The sequence below is a fragment of the Lissotriton helveticus genome, chromosome 11, assembly GCF_964261635.1.
Source record: "Lissotriton helveticus chromosome 11, aLisHel1.1, whole genome shotgun sequence".
Taxonomy (NCBI): Eukaryota; Metazoa; Chordata; class Amphibia; order Caudata; family Salamandridae; genus Lissotriton; species Lissotriton helveticus.
This window is the reverse complement of record NC_136072.1, coordinates 1,073,815,140-1,073,832,652: the sequence shown is the minus strand read 5'-3', so window position 1 is coordinate 1,073,832,652 and position 17,513 is coordinate 1,073,815,140. Positions and strand designations below refer to the sequence as shown.

Here is a 17,513-nt window from a genome sequence, read left to right as displayed (position 1 = left end):
CCCACACCCTTAGTCCTAAGCTCCCGTGGGTCTCTGGGGCAGTTCTCAGTTAGCGTTTACCCTTGCCATTGCAGCTGGATACAAGTGTGAGGTCTTCGCTGGATGCAGTGTGTGCGCGTGGGCCCACCTTCTGTCTTAACCCTGTCGGAGGAGCCATAGGTGCCACTGGCATTCAACGGGGCCGATGCACTCTCTGGTGGTTTAGTTCTGGCTCAAACTGAAGCTTCCACCCAAATGAGAACTTGCCACATGCAACTAGTGAGTCCATCAAGCACCTCCCCGGGTCCAAGGCTACAGATTGCCCCAGCATCCAACACATTTTTTAGGGGCACAACCAAGGAAAATCCTAGGAGAAAGTCCCATTCATCGGCGCAGAGTGCCAGGGTCACGGGTAGGTAGCAAGGAGCCCCACTCCAGCACTTAGGTCGGCTCCTGTGTGTGTCCTTGTTTAAAAGTAATTCTTCAAATTTTAGGGCAATGCACCAGGCTTAAGGGGGTTGGGTGCAGACAAACCCACTCCATCCCTGGGTCAGCTCATGCAATCTTCCCCTCAATCTGCTCTTCTGGGAAGATCCCTCTTCCAGTTCACTGAAGCTGGGCTTTTTCCTTTGGGTTATCTTCCTCCTGCAGGAACACCCTCAGCTCCCCACTGTCACGAGGCTAGAAAAACTCTTATCCAAGGCAGACTCGCAGCTCTCCTCCAGCAAGTGGTCGCAGACCCCTCTCCTGTGGAGACTGGCTGTCAGTGATGCTAGCCTTGGATTTCAAGAGTTTCTCTGACACTCTGTGGAGCGTCGCCTTTGCAGCCATCAAGAAATCTTGAAACATTTTAAAGAAAGTTCACATTCTCCTACAGTCCTTTTCCAGACAGTGAATGTTGATCCCATTTTCACTGTTCTGGAACTTCTTTGAGGGAGTCTGCTCAGTTTTCATCTCTCTCCTCTCCACAGGAGACGTAGTCTTTCCCTTCAGTTCCTCTTCAGGTGATAATCCCACAGTAGAGAGTGATGAGGCGTGTTTCCAAGGAGAGAACCCAAATGAACAAATGAGCGGGGAAGTCCTCACACCTGACAGCAGTCAACCCTGAGGAGGAGCACCACTGGAAGAGACAAAAGGCAGTGCCTGACAAAATGGATCACCCTGCATTTCAAAGGAGACTCCTGTCTCCACACACCCTCCTTCTATTCATACTGGAGTGCTCAGGAGGAATAATCAGGCGTGGGAGCGTTGAAAGGTCACTGCTACTTCCAGAGGCGCAATTAGAGTCAAATTTCAGGGGGGGCTAAGTCTTCCAATAATAGGCAGAGTGAAGCTGCTGGGGCTTTAAGTAGTGGTCGTGGTAGTGCTTATTTTAAATCACATATAGTGAGCAAACATATAATCAAAAAACCATTCACCACTTCAGACTTGAATCTGATTCAGGAAAAAGAAATGTAGTTTCCATGAATTAAGCAGGCATTAAATGCAATATTAAATCAAAGCATTAATGGTTCGCAATGCAATAGCTCCAAACATTGGTAGTGCATTCAATATTTCCAGTGCTCTTAGTGTGAAGAGAAAGAGGGGTAGGGTAAATGTTAGTGAGTCGGTGAGTGAGGGACAGGGTAAAGGTATGGTGATATGAACACATTTATTGTTATATACAAGAAGACCTTTCCAGCCTATTGTAGGTCAGTTGCTCCCATAAATACATAACTCATAGATACATATTTCTTAAGTTATTCCGTTCTATTAGCTTGTTGACATGTGGTAGATGGTCTACGTTTCGACCCCTAGGTAATGGAGGGTGATTAGTTCCTCGCGTCAGGGTCTTCTTCAGGACAGGGTTAGGTAGAGCACTTGTGAAGGGAAGGACGGACAGCGTACGTTCCCTAATGGGCTCGCAAGTAGCTACTGAAAATTCTGCAGCTGTGGTTGCATGCGAGGTAGTAAATCTCCCGAAGCAAAAGACTCAATCAAGAACAGGGTCTCCTCACAGTGGCGGTGCAGCTCTGGGCCCTTTGAGCCCAATGGGCGTTGCGAGCCTGGCTACTTTCCTACAGGGAGCCCAGCTTCTGTCCTCCCACTCCTCGATGTTGGATGCTTCACTAAAGGTTCTGGAATGTTATCAATGCACTTAGCTCGTGTGGGAGGTGAATACCAAGTCATTTCTTTTACTACGGGAAATCCGAAATGGATCTTATTGGCCTCCTAACCACACACTTGCTTGCTATACGTCCACTCATCCCCGTAGTGAGCAACAAGCGGACGGGTATTGCTCTCCAAAGTTCTGCTAAAGTGCCACAAATGATCCCTTTGCAGACACTCGGAGTGCATGGTATGTGAATGCACTCTGGGTGTTGGCAAAGGGATCATTTAGCAGAGCTTTGGCGAGCGAGGCCCATGGGCTTGCTGCTCACTATGAGGGACAAGAAAAAAACTACAATTGGGTAACTCAGGGCAGAAGTGCACACTTACAAAATCATGTTGGGTGGGGATCTTCTGGTTCCAACAATGTGAAAATTATTCCTTTCTCAATCCTTTTTTATTTTGTATTTATTCATTGAAAATATCCCAAAGATCTCTTGTCAGGTATGTCTCCAGCCCTTCCTGACCAAGTTTTTTCTTCCCACAGGTAGACCTTTTCAGAGGGTTATCTAGCGAATTATATGAATTCGGCATTAACCCCCACTGAGACTTCATCAGCCCGTGGGACATTCTGCAGTCTAGTGCTTAATTTGAGCCAGTGGTTTCCGGTGCTCTGCACCATCACTTAATTGTCAACACCAACACTTATGACAATCTGTCACATGGTGGCGCCGTCTGTCTAATATAGAGATGAGGATAATAGTTGTTTATTCATTCAATGTACACTTGAAAAAGGATAACTCCTGCTGCCCAAGCCTTTGTTAAAGCTTTGGGGGCATGGAATAGTCTGAATTTTCACACTTGTAAGGAGTGTGATGGTTAGTAATTATGTTTATGGTGTTATTGGTAGTACTGGTAAAGGCAATGGGTGGTGCCAGCTGTCATGGCCTGCTGATGAGGGCCCTGGCATGCATTTTTATTTATGTATTTACAAATTAAGACCTGTTGCACTCTCAATGGTATTGTAGAGTGAAAATCATTTATTTTTTACTTGTTGCCGAGTGGTCTCTCAAAACAGTAGTGCCTCCTCCGAAGGTAGGGTTTTCATCACACTGCAAACATGCAACGTATGACTAAATAACCCCACAGACTGCCCAAACTGCCAGTTTCATGTGAATCACATGGCATGGCGCGGGCTCTACTAAATGCAAAGATGTGCAAATCACAGCCGGCTGATTTGCTTCTCGTAGGGTTGGCTCAACGGGAGAGCGTGAGAGGGGATCCGAACCGGGTCCGCTCTGCTCTCCCTTGTCGCCACCGTTGTTTAGGCTTCTGGTAGCCAGTACCACACAGGCAAAATTTCATGTGAGCGCTACAAAATAAAGACACTAGGCTCTCTAACCCTGTGTCTAACACCTCCCTTAGTGCTGGTGGTCTGGTAGTAATTGCTGTTAAAGATTCTTTTTTTTTAGAAAAGGTGCTCAGCGTATGGGATCACCTTAACAAAAATGGTATTTCTAGGCTGTATCTTGCAGTAAATGGTCCTGAACCAAGTGTTACCTTACTGAATTTTGAAAGAAAGACAAAGTAAACATTGTAAGCACTTTGACCTAGCAGAACATGATGTTACTACTCCCAGCCTCCCCATTCTCCATGTGTGAGAACAGCGACCTTCTCTGAATTGTGCGAAAGCAAGGCCAAAGAAGGAGTGCACCTCTTCCTTCATTTGCTGCCCGTTGTCATACTGCATAAACCGAATTTTAGTATTTATTTTTCTATTGCTTTCTCCCATTTGTTGTCAGCATTGTCTTACACAGATCCTAGCCTCCACATGGGAGAGGTAATGATCCCACCTAGTGCACATCCACAGCTCACACTTCAACATGCGTGCATGAGAAAGGTCCCTTCACATCTTATAGGTGTGCGTTGAGGGTCTGGCGCTGATGGTGCCAGGCGCTGTGCTTTGGTGGGAATGCAGGCATCCCCTTCGCCATGTTTTGCAGTGTCTGCATCCCACCTAAACTACCAATGGGTTGTTGTCCTCTCCTGTCTCTATAATTGAACGCTGTGGGCTCCCGCTCCAGGCAAACCCACACCACCTTCTAGGGTTGAGGTTTCCAACATATGTCCTGACCGCTGGATCCGTGACACATTTCCAGGATATCCACGTATGACAAACCTATAGAGATTGAATCTAAATGGAACTGGTTTACATTGTTACATAATTACTGCTTATCCTGAAAATGTGCCATAGATTCGTCCCTCTTGGATGTATGCTCCACGTGGCCTGTACCATATCAGCAGCATGGTATTTTCAGTGATGAAGCCCACTTGTTTGTTAAAGTCGAGTCAAAGGTTGTAGGCTATTAGGATAGCCCTGAGCACCTTGTCCTGCCTTCCTTCAATTCCTCCATTTCTGCTGCAGTTTGATGTTTACGAGTGTGGTTGTCCTGATGGCGGTGGAGCTTTCCTTCTATTATGGACAAGTTATGGAACCAAAGTTGAAATAGGTCTCCAGACTGTTACTGTGCCTCTAGGTTGGTGGGTTTAGATTTGCCCTGCTGATGGGCGTTCCCATAGAGACCCGCGAGTTTCCATCATTGGCATCTCATTGAGGTTCCATGACCTTAGAAGGATACTTTTGAGGCTGCTAGCCTTAAATGGTGTGACACAGAATTTCTGCAAATTAGTTACAAATTTGAGATAAAAGCTATTGACATTCTTGTGAATGTGTTTCTCCTTATCCTGTGGAAGATGCTTGTGAACTGAAATGAGGATATTTAATTGGCACAGGATTTTCTAGCCTCTATATTGCCACGTACCGATCTTCACCTCATATTCCACCTCGTTTCAGGAAGGGGCACTCAAGATGTGTTGCCATGACCTGGGTCATAGGTCAAGATAAGTCACGAACGTACACGCAGGACGTGCTTTCCATGACCTGGGTCATCATAGATAAAGATAAGGCGGGAAGGAGCAGACAGGAAGTGCTCGACTTGGCCGGGTCACAGGTCAACGTAGGTCAGAAATGGACACTCACGATGCGCTTGCCACAGCCTGGGTCATAGGTCAAGGTAAGTCAGGAACGGGCATATAGCATGCGCCTGCCGTACCTCAGGTCATAGATAAAAAGAAGTTAACACATGGCGCAGCCGATAGATAAAAAGAAGATAGGATGCGCTTTCCTGTCTGGGGTGATGGGTCACGGCCATTCCAGAACGGACACAGGGCCATGGCCCGGTCATAGGTGATGATGAATTAGGAATGGGCACACTGGATGCGCTTGCTGTAGGCGCATTATAGGTCAAGAGAGGTCAGGAGTGGGCACGCATGACCCGCTTATCGTTCATCTAATTGCACGCACCCCTGTCCTCCGGGCTGCAGCTGCGGATTGTGCAAACAGCGCCTCGCTGCCCACGTGGGCGGCGGGCATCTGTGCCCAGCTCCAATGAAGTGCTGCAGGGGTGTGAGGAACCGCTCCTCGTTTCTCAGAATTGCCGCCTCTTATCTGATGTTTGCCCTGCGCATAAACACTGCGGCCTGATAAGGGGCTGCGTGATGCAACCGCTCCTGGGACCCGAAGCTTCCTTCCAGCTGCTGTCTGCCCCGGCTCTGTTTGTTGTCAACACAGGGCCCGGCCCATGCGACCCGTGGCCGAGTGCGACCGCTGCCGAGTGCGACCGCTGCTCCCGGGCAACCTGTGACTCTGGCGAGGCCCAGTGCCGCTCCAGGGACCCCGACCCTGCGACTCAGGCGGCCTGCGACCCTGTCGGGTCCCGGCGAGGCACTGCTCCAGGACCCCCCCTCACCTACGATCCTGACGGGGCCGGCTTTATCATCATTGGTGGCGCCCGGTATGACAACCTTTGTAGGCGCGCCCCCTCCTCCCAAGGAGCTGCAGCTTTTCGGATTCCTTCACAACCACCCTCCACCGGTTTCCCTCACCTCTCAACAGCACCTGCCTCACATGTACTCCATTTATTTTATAGCTCCACTCATACCAGCGCAGGGTGTCATAGCACTTTACATCACACCAACCAAATGGCCGAAGGAATTAGACCCTTCCAACCCAGTATTGTCTAGCAAACCCTGTTGAAATTTTAAATGCTAAATGTTTTAATGTCAACATTTGATTGTCAATAATTTTATGAAACACAATCATGCCCTGCTTTTAATTGTTAACATGATAAGGACACTGTATTTTTGCTTTTAGGATAAAATAAGTAATATGCACCTCTTCTATATTTTAAACCATTTTTTATGTTTGTAAATTGTAGGACTTTTACATCCATCATGACATTGTTATGGTTTTTATTAACTTAAACATTAAAGTATTGAGTTGAGTTGAGCACACGCATTTTGCAGCAAAATGTTCTCTTACTTTTTTTTAAAAGCCATAGCTCTGAAAGTGCACTCATGAGTAGTGCTTTCAAGGTTATTGGGGTCAAACCTGATTTTTCTGCGGCTTCAGAAGCCTCAGGCTAAGCCGCAGCCACAGAGCCCGCCCAGTGATATTAGAGGCTGAACTTGTGTTCATGTTTGCTCTTTGGCTTGCTGAAATCTTTTATCCCAAAGTTCCCGGTTGTCCTCAAATAGCCTTGTACATAGTTATTGCGCTGGACTTGCTGACGGATGTTGTCCTCGACTTTAATCACCCTTCGGAGGGACATGGCGGCGCGGAGAGGATCAGGTGGAGGTGTAAATAAATGAAGAGGATGTTAGACACCGGCCGGACGGATTAGGGTTGGAGTCATTTATAAAACATAAACCCGTGGGACTCACGGGCAAGATTTCATACTCTAAGACCCATTGGGCCGCGGTGTCACTTGCATTGTCTCGGGTTTTTCAGTGTTCGGTCTACAAATGCAGCTTTTTATGCCTATGCTGTGAAATGTTTCTGCACATTGGTATTCTTACAAGGGGCAGTGCCCCCGAAACATGTATCATTTTAGAAGAAGAAAACAACCACAGAGCCCAATGCTTAGCGCTTAACCCCTTCGCTGCGGCGGCAATTCCGCCGCAGCGCTAGGGGGTTGGGGGGACCGCGCGGCGCTCCCATGTTTGTGACGGAACCGCTCCGTCACGAGCCTCGGGTGCGCTGTGCTGATGATGGAGCGGTTCCGTCACGGCCCCGCCCGCTCATCAGAACGTCCAGCGCAGGTGTGGAATCCGTGCCGCGCAGGTGCGGAATCCGCGCAGGCGCGCCGAGCGGGCTGTGACGGAACCGCTCCGTCATCAGCACAGCGCATCCGTGGCTGGTGACGGAGCGGGTCCGTCACCAGCATGGGAGGGGTTAATTTAGCGCAGGGTCAACTATAAAATGTTATTGTTTTTCTTTGACCTATGTTCTCTGGAGAGTTGAGACTGATATTACTGTCCACCATGTCCCAAGGGGCTGATCCTACTATCCCCTTGATTCTACAACTGCTGGCCTACAATTCCTTTTATTCGGTGCCCATTATGCCCTTTCGAGACTGCCCCCTCCACATACATTATGGTATGTCTCATTCATATTGTTCTATCCAACACTTTTGTCTATAGCCCTCAGCTTACATTATCTTGATCTAATGGCCAAGTTGTCAACAATACAGCCAGGAAAATTGATGTCTAATCCAGCCTACCCCCACTCGACTAATATTGTCTTCCTAACATTGGAGACCCAAGCTCTACGCGCCACGTAAAAGTTGCACTTCTACGTGGTATGCTTCCACAAGACCATACAATTAAAAACAGACCATTCGTAAGTTGTCAGGGAAGGACTGACTGGGACCCTAGGTTGGTTTTTCTTCCATCGAGGAAACATTGAACAGTCGTTGTGCGCAGTTTCAGGTTTGTCAAGCATGGTGGAGACGAAGCCGGGTGCAAAACCATGAATTTTCACCCAGCTGTTCCTGAGCCCGGAAGTAAATTGCTTAACTGAAAGAACCCTAAATATATTAATCCTGAAATTCTACATTTAATTAGTGCAAATCGTGACACACACAACACACTCACATTCACACCTTGAGGCCGGTGCTTCTTTTTGCAAAACATCTTTTAGGCGAACAATAGAGGCACTAAAACACCGAACAATAGAGGCACTAAAACACCTTGTCTATCGCCACTGTGAGGACTGGGCTTCCTCAAAATTAATATATTGTCACTATACAGTTTTGACTGCAGTTTCTTCTGTGGCCTTAATAAAACCTTGGCCCATGAGCCCATAAAGGCGGTGGTTGCAGTTCCACGCTGAGAGGTGCCCTCGAAGTCTGCACATTGACTGCCCATGTTGCATTTTTAGCTGTTTGAAATTTCCAAGTCTGCTGAGTTTCTAAAATACTGCTTATTAAAGGGCTGTTCACGCCAGGTTGCCTCTGCCGAAGCCTGCATACTGTGCATAACTTAGAAACCGTGGTGTTTGGCCGAGTTGCTAATATGTCCAAGGTGGGTCGGGGTGGGGGCTTAATAGTCACGCCTGATGTTGTGACCTTCAAAGTTTTAAGGTATGACGCGCTGTATAAACAGTCCGGTAAATACCTGAATGTGTCAGTGGGTAGGCATTAGTAAAATACTTTTAACAGTCTGCATGCGGTTTAAATGGGTCATCCAGCCAGGGTCAGACTGGATACAAAAGTAATCTCTGGCACCAAAATAAAAGTGAGCCACCATTAACGAATCAGAGAGCTAGAAAAGTGCCCCACATTGGCAGTTTTGACCTTCTAAAGAGACGGTGTGTAGGTGTTTTGCAACGTATTGCAGACTTTGCCGGCAGCAAGCACCAATGCATAATTCTCGTGGTATAATCAGGGAAATCAACAGAAAAAAAACCCGACCTTGTGACCATAAAATATGCCCACAAACCGCCAAAAAACAACCCCACACACTGATCTGCGAGACCAGCCCTTCTGGCACTGCCTGCTCGCCCTGTCCAATCATGTATAGAGAAAGAAACAGTTCTCTGTACTCGGTACTGCATCTCTAAGAGTCACCCACAATCAATATTCCAGAATGTTTCTTTGATGGATGATGTCTGCTTAAATTTGATATTTACTGTGACATCATTCGCCAGATGGTCCCTCTCTGCAGAGTTACATTTCACACAGCGTGAAGGTTAGTCGCCCTTTATTTTTTTAATCTAATATCTTGAGTAGTGCCGTCAGCATTTAGTGCAACAAATAATGTAAGTCATTAGAGACAGGAAGCACAGGCAAGAGCTAACTTTTGGACAAGAAAAAGTAGGTCCTTGGCTACCATAATAATATAGGGAAAATAGCATATCATTAGGGCATGTGACCCTTGGGAGTGGAGAGAAAAAACAAATAAAACAGGGTACCCTAAAAGCGATGAAAACAATGGATCATTGTTTAAGTTCTATTGAGTAATAGGGCAACATGAAGGACCTATAAACAGTAACCTTAAGGAGAACATGTCTGAGTTACTCGCCTTAGTCCAGGGTGGCGCCCAATATAGGTTCAGGAGGGCTCGAGCCATGCCAGATTCTGAGGATAAATATGGGGTATCTGATTAATTATTGTTTTTTAAATTTCTTAAATATCATTGTAGGCCTTGTGGATATTCTAAGAGTGGGTGGGCTAAGTCCCTCGAGGCAGTTGGAAGCCTTACAAGCCTGATGAAAATTAAGAATTATTTAGTATTTACAAAACCTGGGGCACGAGAAGGAAGACATCATCCCGGAGTACATTTGTCTTGCAAACACTACATAGTCTCATGGCCTAACCTCTTTAATGGGACTCATGAGATGGCAGCAACCTGGGGCACTGCACTAGCGCTATAGAAGAAAAAAATAGCATTAGCAAAGGGAATAGGTCTTGGGTTGGATACCAGTTTTTGGCTTTTCCAATGCTTGTTTTTTTTCTTCATGGCTTTTGTTAAACTTTATTTTTGGGTGATCTCTTGCCTAAAAGCAACCTCTTTATTTGATCTCAAAGCACACACTGCTATGGTAGTTAGTCCTTGGCACGAAAGGAAACTTTGTTTTGTGTGGGTGTACTCCCTGTGGAAGATTGGGATGCCGTCACTGACAGTGAAGATGGCCAGTGTCTGAAGTGGGATCACCATCGCCTCATAGTGTATGCTGTAGTATATAGAAGAAAAATGTGAGTGACACAGTAACAGACCAAATGGGTGTAGAGGACAGATTGATATGTAAGAATGTTATACATACAATTTTAGTAAAATCAAAAGGTCTTGACAAGCACCAGATGGAACCAGAAATAAGCTCCACCCTCAGTCGTGAAGTTGTCACACATCCACTCAACTGCTGCAGCATTACTGTCCGTTTGTCCTCTCTCCGGAGTGGTTGTACACTGGTTTCCTTTTTTGGAGTTTTTGATGGAAACCTTTTTGTCTCTTTCTTCTCCTCAAAGTTGCTGTGCAAACCCCTAGTTCTAGAGACTGGCTGTATGGTGTTTTGATGACATCAGCAGTTAGAGATACCTGTTGCTTGCACTCCGAAATAAAACATCTGTCTCTTGACTTTTGAACTTGTTGAACAAGCATTTGCAAGGCCAATAGGTCTCACCTTTTTGACCTATTGGATTTGCCAATGCTTTTTGCTGATGCTTTGCAGCTTCAGCAAAAAGATGCAATGATGAAAATGGGCACATGAGCGTGCACTCATCATAATGCTTCTGGTGACCAAGTCATTCCGTAGACGTGCATGTGCGATATATACATGCACCTATGGATTTGCACAGGCGCCATTAAATTTTTTTTTTTTAAAACCTCTAATTTTACTTCTGCAAAAGCACTTTTTGTTTTTTCAAAGATTTTCAGCTGGCTGGGCCTTCCAAAAAGTTTTTAAAAAACAGTATTTTATTTTAAGGACCTCGGGGATGTGGGGGAGCAATGGAGGAGCAGGTTGAGAGGAAGTTATGGGGATTAGATGGGAGCAACGGACAAGATTTAGGTTGGGAAAATACATTTTAAAAAAAAAAGAATAAAAAAAAGACGTGGAAGAAAAATGGACCAGGTGGGGGAAGCAGGGAGCAACATAAAACGTTTAATGGATGGCAGGTATTGAATGACTGAATCAGCACACTAGGGAGAGAGCTAGTGGGGGAGGAGGAAACAAAAAAGAACCCGCAAGGGATGGGTATTTAAAGGAGAGAAGCAGCATACAACAAGGAGCAAGAAAACACTTGCTCTCTCATAGAGTGCTTAAAGAAAAAAGTAATTCCCTAAATGTGAGCAGTGGAAGGTTACATGACTCCAATGAAAAAGATGGTTACAAAGCTTTATTCGAGGGGAGGGCCAAACACAAGAAAAGGAGGAACGCCAATGATTAAGAAGTAAGCAAATGAGATACAGAAAAATCAGCTAATGGTAAGCAGTGGGCAGGCTGTAAGCCCATTGTAGGTTTTTAGTATGGTTCACATGAGGTCTTTAAAATTAGACTCAACACTGACCTGGAATGAGCTATCCAATCTGACTTATGTTGCTTTTTATTGTTCATGTGCCCATTGTTAAACATGAAGTCACATTACAAATTTTAAAAAAACAGCATGAACAACGTTCATTAAAACACACATACAATTTATAAATGTATAAATTAAATTACAATTATTATAAAGGATCCATCTTTGCTCCTAAAGACCCATCCCTTATCTGCGGCCTTAACCTTTATTCTCGTGTGCGGCTCAATCCAGTATTCTTGCTCATACGTATATTTTCAGTTGGTCCTTGTAACAACAGATCATTAGTAGATTTGAAGTGCTGGAGGTGCTTTGCCCTTGGATAGCTGCCTTCTTCCTGGGCAGGTGATCTCTGCATCTTTGATACTTAAATTCATAGATGACTTTTGAACCATTGCCTCCTGTGCATTTTATAGAGCATTAAGATTGGAACAGTGTTGCCTCCATGAGTGTAATCCTGTCTTCGCTCTTTGTTCATCCCGCTGCTTCCTTGAAATAAATATCGCTCACAGGCTCTTGCTTCGTTGAATATCCCCCTGTCGTCGGATTACATCAGTATTGTTTCTTGCTGGGAGTCCGCTTCACCTGAGCGCTGTCTCTGCTTTCGTTTTTTCTTCTAGACAAGCCAGCGTCCTTCCCACCGGTGTCTGAGGGGCAGAAGCCGGGTGGGGAGCCGCTACCCCTGTCCTCGTGGCCCTCGGTGCTGCCGTATCAGGCGCCGCCTCGAGATGTGCTGCGGGGCCCCTCCCAGCCAGAGCCTCATCTCTACCAGTACAGCCTACCAGGTGAGCGGGCGGTCTGCACTTGGGGGAGGACCTTTGGGTTGCCATTGCAAATTGTCATCTTGTGGTATTTTCTTGGGTGGGGATGGGTAAATATGGCAAAGGCCTGTTGGGTTCCTTTCAAGATTCTTTACTGGTAATGTCTAGGTTCCCCTCTGGTCTGCGATGAAAAACAGGGGTGTGGGGGCAAAATAAGTGTGTGGGGGGGGGGGGGGGGTGAACCTTCTTCTCAGATGTTACTTGAGTGTGCAGCTTGTGAAGCTTGTAGTGGGTGTCCCAGACACCCAGACCTATATTGTTGCATTGAATCAAGCATTGCACCAGCTTACTCTTGCCTCCCGTGACCATGTTGAATTATTTTCTTAGTAGGCCTGTGCACCCCAGTTTTGTTGTAAGAAAATGCACTTGGAAGATCTAGAGCTCCCATATTTAAGTTTTCATCAGGCAAATATTGAATGCAAATGCAACTTGCCCAATATTACACCCTGATTCACAACAGGCGGTATACAACCTTTACAACGCAACTTTTACCACGACCTACCATTACCACGCATTTTTTACAACGCAGGATCCATTACAACGCATACCATTACCACGCATGTATTTACAACGCAGGTACTTTTACAACGCATACCATTACAACGTAAGTATTGGTAAGTATATTATTTTATTAAAAATATTATTTGGGTTTTTTGGTAAAGGGGTATTTTTAGGGTTCAGGGTCAGTTTTGGGTTTTTGGGTAAAGGGGTATTTTTAGGGTTCAGGGTCAGTTTTCAGTTTTTGGGTAAAGGGGTATTTTTAGGGTTTAGGGTCAGTTTTCAGTTTTTGGGTAAAGGGGTATTTTTAGGGTTTAGGGTCAGTTTTCAGTTTTTGGGTAAAGGGGTATTTTTAGGGTTCAGGGTCAGTTTTCAGTTTTTGGGTAAAGGGGTATTTTTAGGGTTCAGGGTCAGTTTTCAGTTTTTGGGTAAAGGGGTATTTTAAGGGTTTAGGGTCAGTTTTCAGTTTTTGAGTAAAGGGGTATTTTTAGGGTTCAGGGTCAGTTTTCAGTTTTTGGGTAAAGGGGTATTTTTAGGGTTTAGGGTCAGTTTTCAGTTTTTGGGTAAAGGGGTATTTTTAGGGTTCAGGGTCAGTTTTCAGTTTTTGGGTAAAGGGGTATTTTTAGGGTTCAGGGTCAGTTTTGGGTTTTTGGGTAAAGGGGTATTTTTAGGGTTCAGGATTAGTTTTGGGTTTTTGGATAAAGGGGTATTTTTAGGGTTCAGGGTCAGTTTTGGGTTTTTGGGTAAAGGGGTATTTTTAGGGTTCAGGATTAGTTTTGGGTTTTTGGGTAAAGGGGTATTTTTAGGGTTTAGGGTCAGATTTGAGTTTTTGGGTAAAGGGGTATTTTTAGGGTTAAGGGTCAGTTTTGGGTAAAGGGGTATTTTTAGGGTTCAGGGTCAGTTTGGGGTTTTTGGGTAAAAGGGTACAGGGTAAAAATTAAATATAATTAAATTTAAATTAAATTAAATTAAATTGATTAAATTAAATTAAATTAATTAAATTACATTAAATTAAATTAAATTAAATTAAATTACATTATATTAATTTTTATTAAATTAAAATTTTAAAAATATTATATACTTACCAATACTTACGTTGTATTTGTATGCGTTGTAAAGGTATATGCGTTGTAAATACATGCGTGGTAATGGTACTTCGTTGTAATGGATCCTGCGTTGTAAAAATTGCGTGGTAATGGTAGGCGTGGTAAAAGTATGCGTTGTAACGTCATACATCCCAACAGGCACGTGGATAGGTGTTTGCTGCAGAGAGTGCTCAGGACAGCCCTTTCATGTTCTGTTAAAACCATAGTATGAGCCCAAGGAAGTTGCATGCACCTTTCAATTTTCACTTGCACCTACTGATTAAAAGGTAACACTCAAACACCGAAACAAATAAAACATTTTTTTTCATAGACCCACTTACCACTAAATGGTCTGTCACCGCCACACCGACCTATATTATCCATAGTACCGCTACAAAAAGTGGTCTGAATTCAGACATAATAGGATGAGCTGCGTGTACATTTTTGCGAAGGTTTGATGTTTTATGTTTTCCCCTGACATTACACAGGGTAGTGGTTAGAGGAGAGGTTTTTGGATCTAGAGTTCGACAGCTTAGCTGTCAAACCGCCTAGTGGCTAACAGTATATATAGAATGGCCTTGGGTCTGCCCCTTTCAACCATTGGTTTTCTTCAGCAAGCAGCTTTCAGTAGTTCGCTGGAGGCTTTGTCAATCACGTCTTTACTCAGCCCAGTACAGTATTCATCACTCACCTAATGCTTTTGGCTATTTGAGTGAATCCTTCCACCTCCTCTCTGGTGCTTGTATTGAACTGCACAAGAAACTACTTTACAATTGTAGCCTTCTCTGGTCGCTCCTGCTGGCTACCTCCATAGTGCTTAGCTAAGGCGTGTTAGGACATTAACCCCAGACCTGTTGGCTTTGCCATTGCTTGTTCATTTTGCTTTGCTGTGGTGCTTCCTCCTAAACCAGAGCCAGCTCACCATGCCAACACCAATCACATGACGAATCCAGCTAGTGCAGAAGGCGTCTTCTTCTTGCTCACTGGCAGCTGGAAACACTGTCCTTAGCTTAGTAGTACAACTGACCAAAGTTTCTTCAAATGACCATAAACTCAACAATTTCTCATGGTTTGCAATTGTTCTGTTAATTCGCTATTGTTTTTTAGAGTGTTTTTAATATGATTTTCGTGAATTTGATGTGGTCTCAACTTCTACTACTGAAAAAGCCAGCAATTTTGATCAGACTCTTTTTAGTTTAAGTACTATTTCTTCCGTGGGGATAGTTATCAATCAGCACTTCAATATCTTGTAGCAAACTACATGGACTGCACCCCAAAGTAATAGATGAATTTAATGGCACCGTTTTTTTTAGTTTTAGTAAGCGATTGTGGGTGGGTTCTCTGTTGTTCGTGGTAGTATTTTTTGTATAGGGAATTCACTGATATCGGCAGAAAAGATGACGTTGCTGGTGAAATGTCACAGCATTGAACAGATTCTTTTTTTTTAATTGTTTGTCAGAGTTATAAAATTGTGTTGGCAAAACCCTTTATAGAAGATGTGAATTCTTGTCTAGTGGTCTGTGAAATATCTCCATAGAAAGATGAAACACTCCCAGTAGTATCCTGATGGAAGGGTGGCTTAATTTGGGGTTATTATATCCCAGCCACAGCCATGATCATAAGATGGAGTCATTTGAGGCTCTGCCACACCCTGACATACTTAACTTTCTTATGCCCATCATACGATGTTTTCTTAGCCTTCAATGTGGCATTGGTGTATTTATGTAGATAGCCTGCAACTATTTGGCTGCTCGTTGAAATGGATGAAAAATAGAATTAACTAAAGTCACGAGGGTGTGTGCTCGTCCAAAACTCACTCTTGAATCAAGAAGGACTCTGTTTTTGTTGAGCTTGCAGTTCCTAGATTTGTAGATGGTTGCTTCTCATTAGCCAACCTCCTTGCAACAGGTCAAGTGTTTGATCTCAAAGTCAGGAAGTCTATTCCCTTTCCAAGAGGCTGCAGTTATTGCAAATTGTAGTAGCCCGCTCAGGATGGACCAGAGAGAAAGCATTGCTTCCATTTTGGAGCCGTCACCCTGGATCCTAGTGAAAGAACACACAAATTCAAGGCCTTCACTAGGACTTATGATGCATTTTTAGAGAGGGTTAACCATACAAGGGTAGCTGAATTTCCTTACAACAGCTGCTAGTGGGTCTCTTGTACGTCAGTGTAGCTGAAGAAATGTTTGAGTAGGACCTAGCTTGGTAAATTAAATGGCCACCTCTGCCAAATTCGGGTGCTTATCCTCACAATCCCCCATAGGACCATAGAGGTTTTTGGTAGTTTCATCTTCTGTACCAAGAGAAACAACTGTACTGTAAAATAAAGATAATCCTGGCTTTGCTGTCATGGACCACTGGAAACAGTAATGGCACGCAATAAGCTAGGCTGACTTAAAGAGCTTCTGATAAGTTCTGGAATTTAGGCTGGTGTAACTACTCGGCAACATTGTATTAATGGGATGTTTCTTGACCTGCACATTGCCCATAATGGTGGCCTTTCGGCACTATGAGACTCTGGAAGTGGCAGCTGTTGTTGTATTTTTCTCGTGGGTCCCCTGGCTGTCATTTGCTACTTTTCAGCGTATCGGTGTACTCAGAGGTTTACCATTGGTCTTCCAGGGCCACCAATACCAATGCACTCCAGTTGGATGACCAAATAACTCCCTTCGGGCTTGTGACTTTCTTGGTGGTAGTGAGGTCAATCTGACGAGGCTTACTCCAGGTGGTGTTAGGGGCTCTAAACTGAGATGAAGCATGGCAAAGTAAACATTTGTGGTCATCGGCTCATAGTACTGTTTGTTGGTTTCTGGTTGTTCAGTGTAGCAGAGGTGCCTCCCGACAGATTTCAGTGTCTCCACTTTGTACTGTTATGTTTGGCCCTCTGCTGATGGCTCTGGGGCTCCAGGTGCAAGGTTGGGATGCTTTGTAGGTTGGAGACCCTACGGCAGGATTTCCTGTGAAAACCCTCCACCCACTCTGGGATATGGGTCCTGTCCAAGTTCTTCAGCTATCTGGGGTACCAAATGCAAGTTTTTTCCTTGCCATGTGATTGGAGGATGATTATAGGGGGCTTAGTAGCCGGCGTCCCATGAGACACAGTTTAAATGAGACCTGTTTAGGACCCAAATAGTATTACAAGTCTCATGTAATTTTGCAAAAAGGGTCAAACTTACCCTTTTTGTTTAGCATCCAGAAAAGAGTGCCACAGGGGCACTATACCCTAGGGAGCCATGTGCAGAAACAAACCAGTATGGCTGAAATACGTGGTTGGTAGAGCACCCACGGAGCCTGGGGCTTTCACTGGGCCCACTGGTGTGACCGGTTCCTACTTGGAACAGCACATCGCAGTAAGAGACCTGGCGCTCCCATATCTCCAGAGCAGTAATGGTTCGAGAGATGGTTCAGATGGTTCCAGAAGCCAAGTAGCCGGCTAAAGCTAACAGGACACAACCTCAGGACTAGGAGTGAGGAGAAAAAATCTCTGTATTTCTCTGGGGCTTTGTAGGGGCAGCAGCAAACTCCAAAGGGGTAATGGGCAAGCTGGAGATGGTGCTGGCTCACCTGAGCTGCTGTCAAGGAAAGTCTATCCGGAGCCCCTGAAGCTTGGAGGATCCCGGCATGTATGT

General features: G+C 44.9%; 1 protein-coding gene across 18 annotated transcripts in view; it reads left to right on the top strand.

The window, feature by feature from the left end:
- Positions 1–17,513, top strand: part of NCOR2 (nuclear receptor corepressor 2) — a 1,388,857-nt gene that overhangs the window by 1,234,678 nt on the left and 136,666 nt on the right. For all 18 annotated transcript variants that reach the window (XM_078667637.1, XM_078667632.1, XM_078667640.1 and 15 more), the window contains one exon: positions 12,101–12,265. In XM_078667637.1, the coding sequence (XP_078523763.1) occupies positions 12,101–12,265 (165 nt within the window). The remainder of the gene's footprint in view (positions 1–12,100; positions 12,266–17,513) is intronic.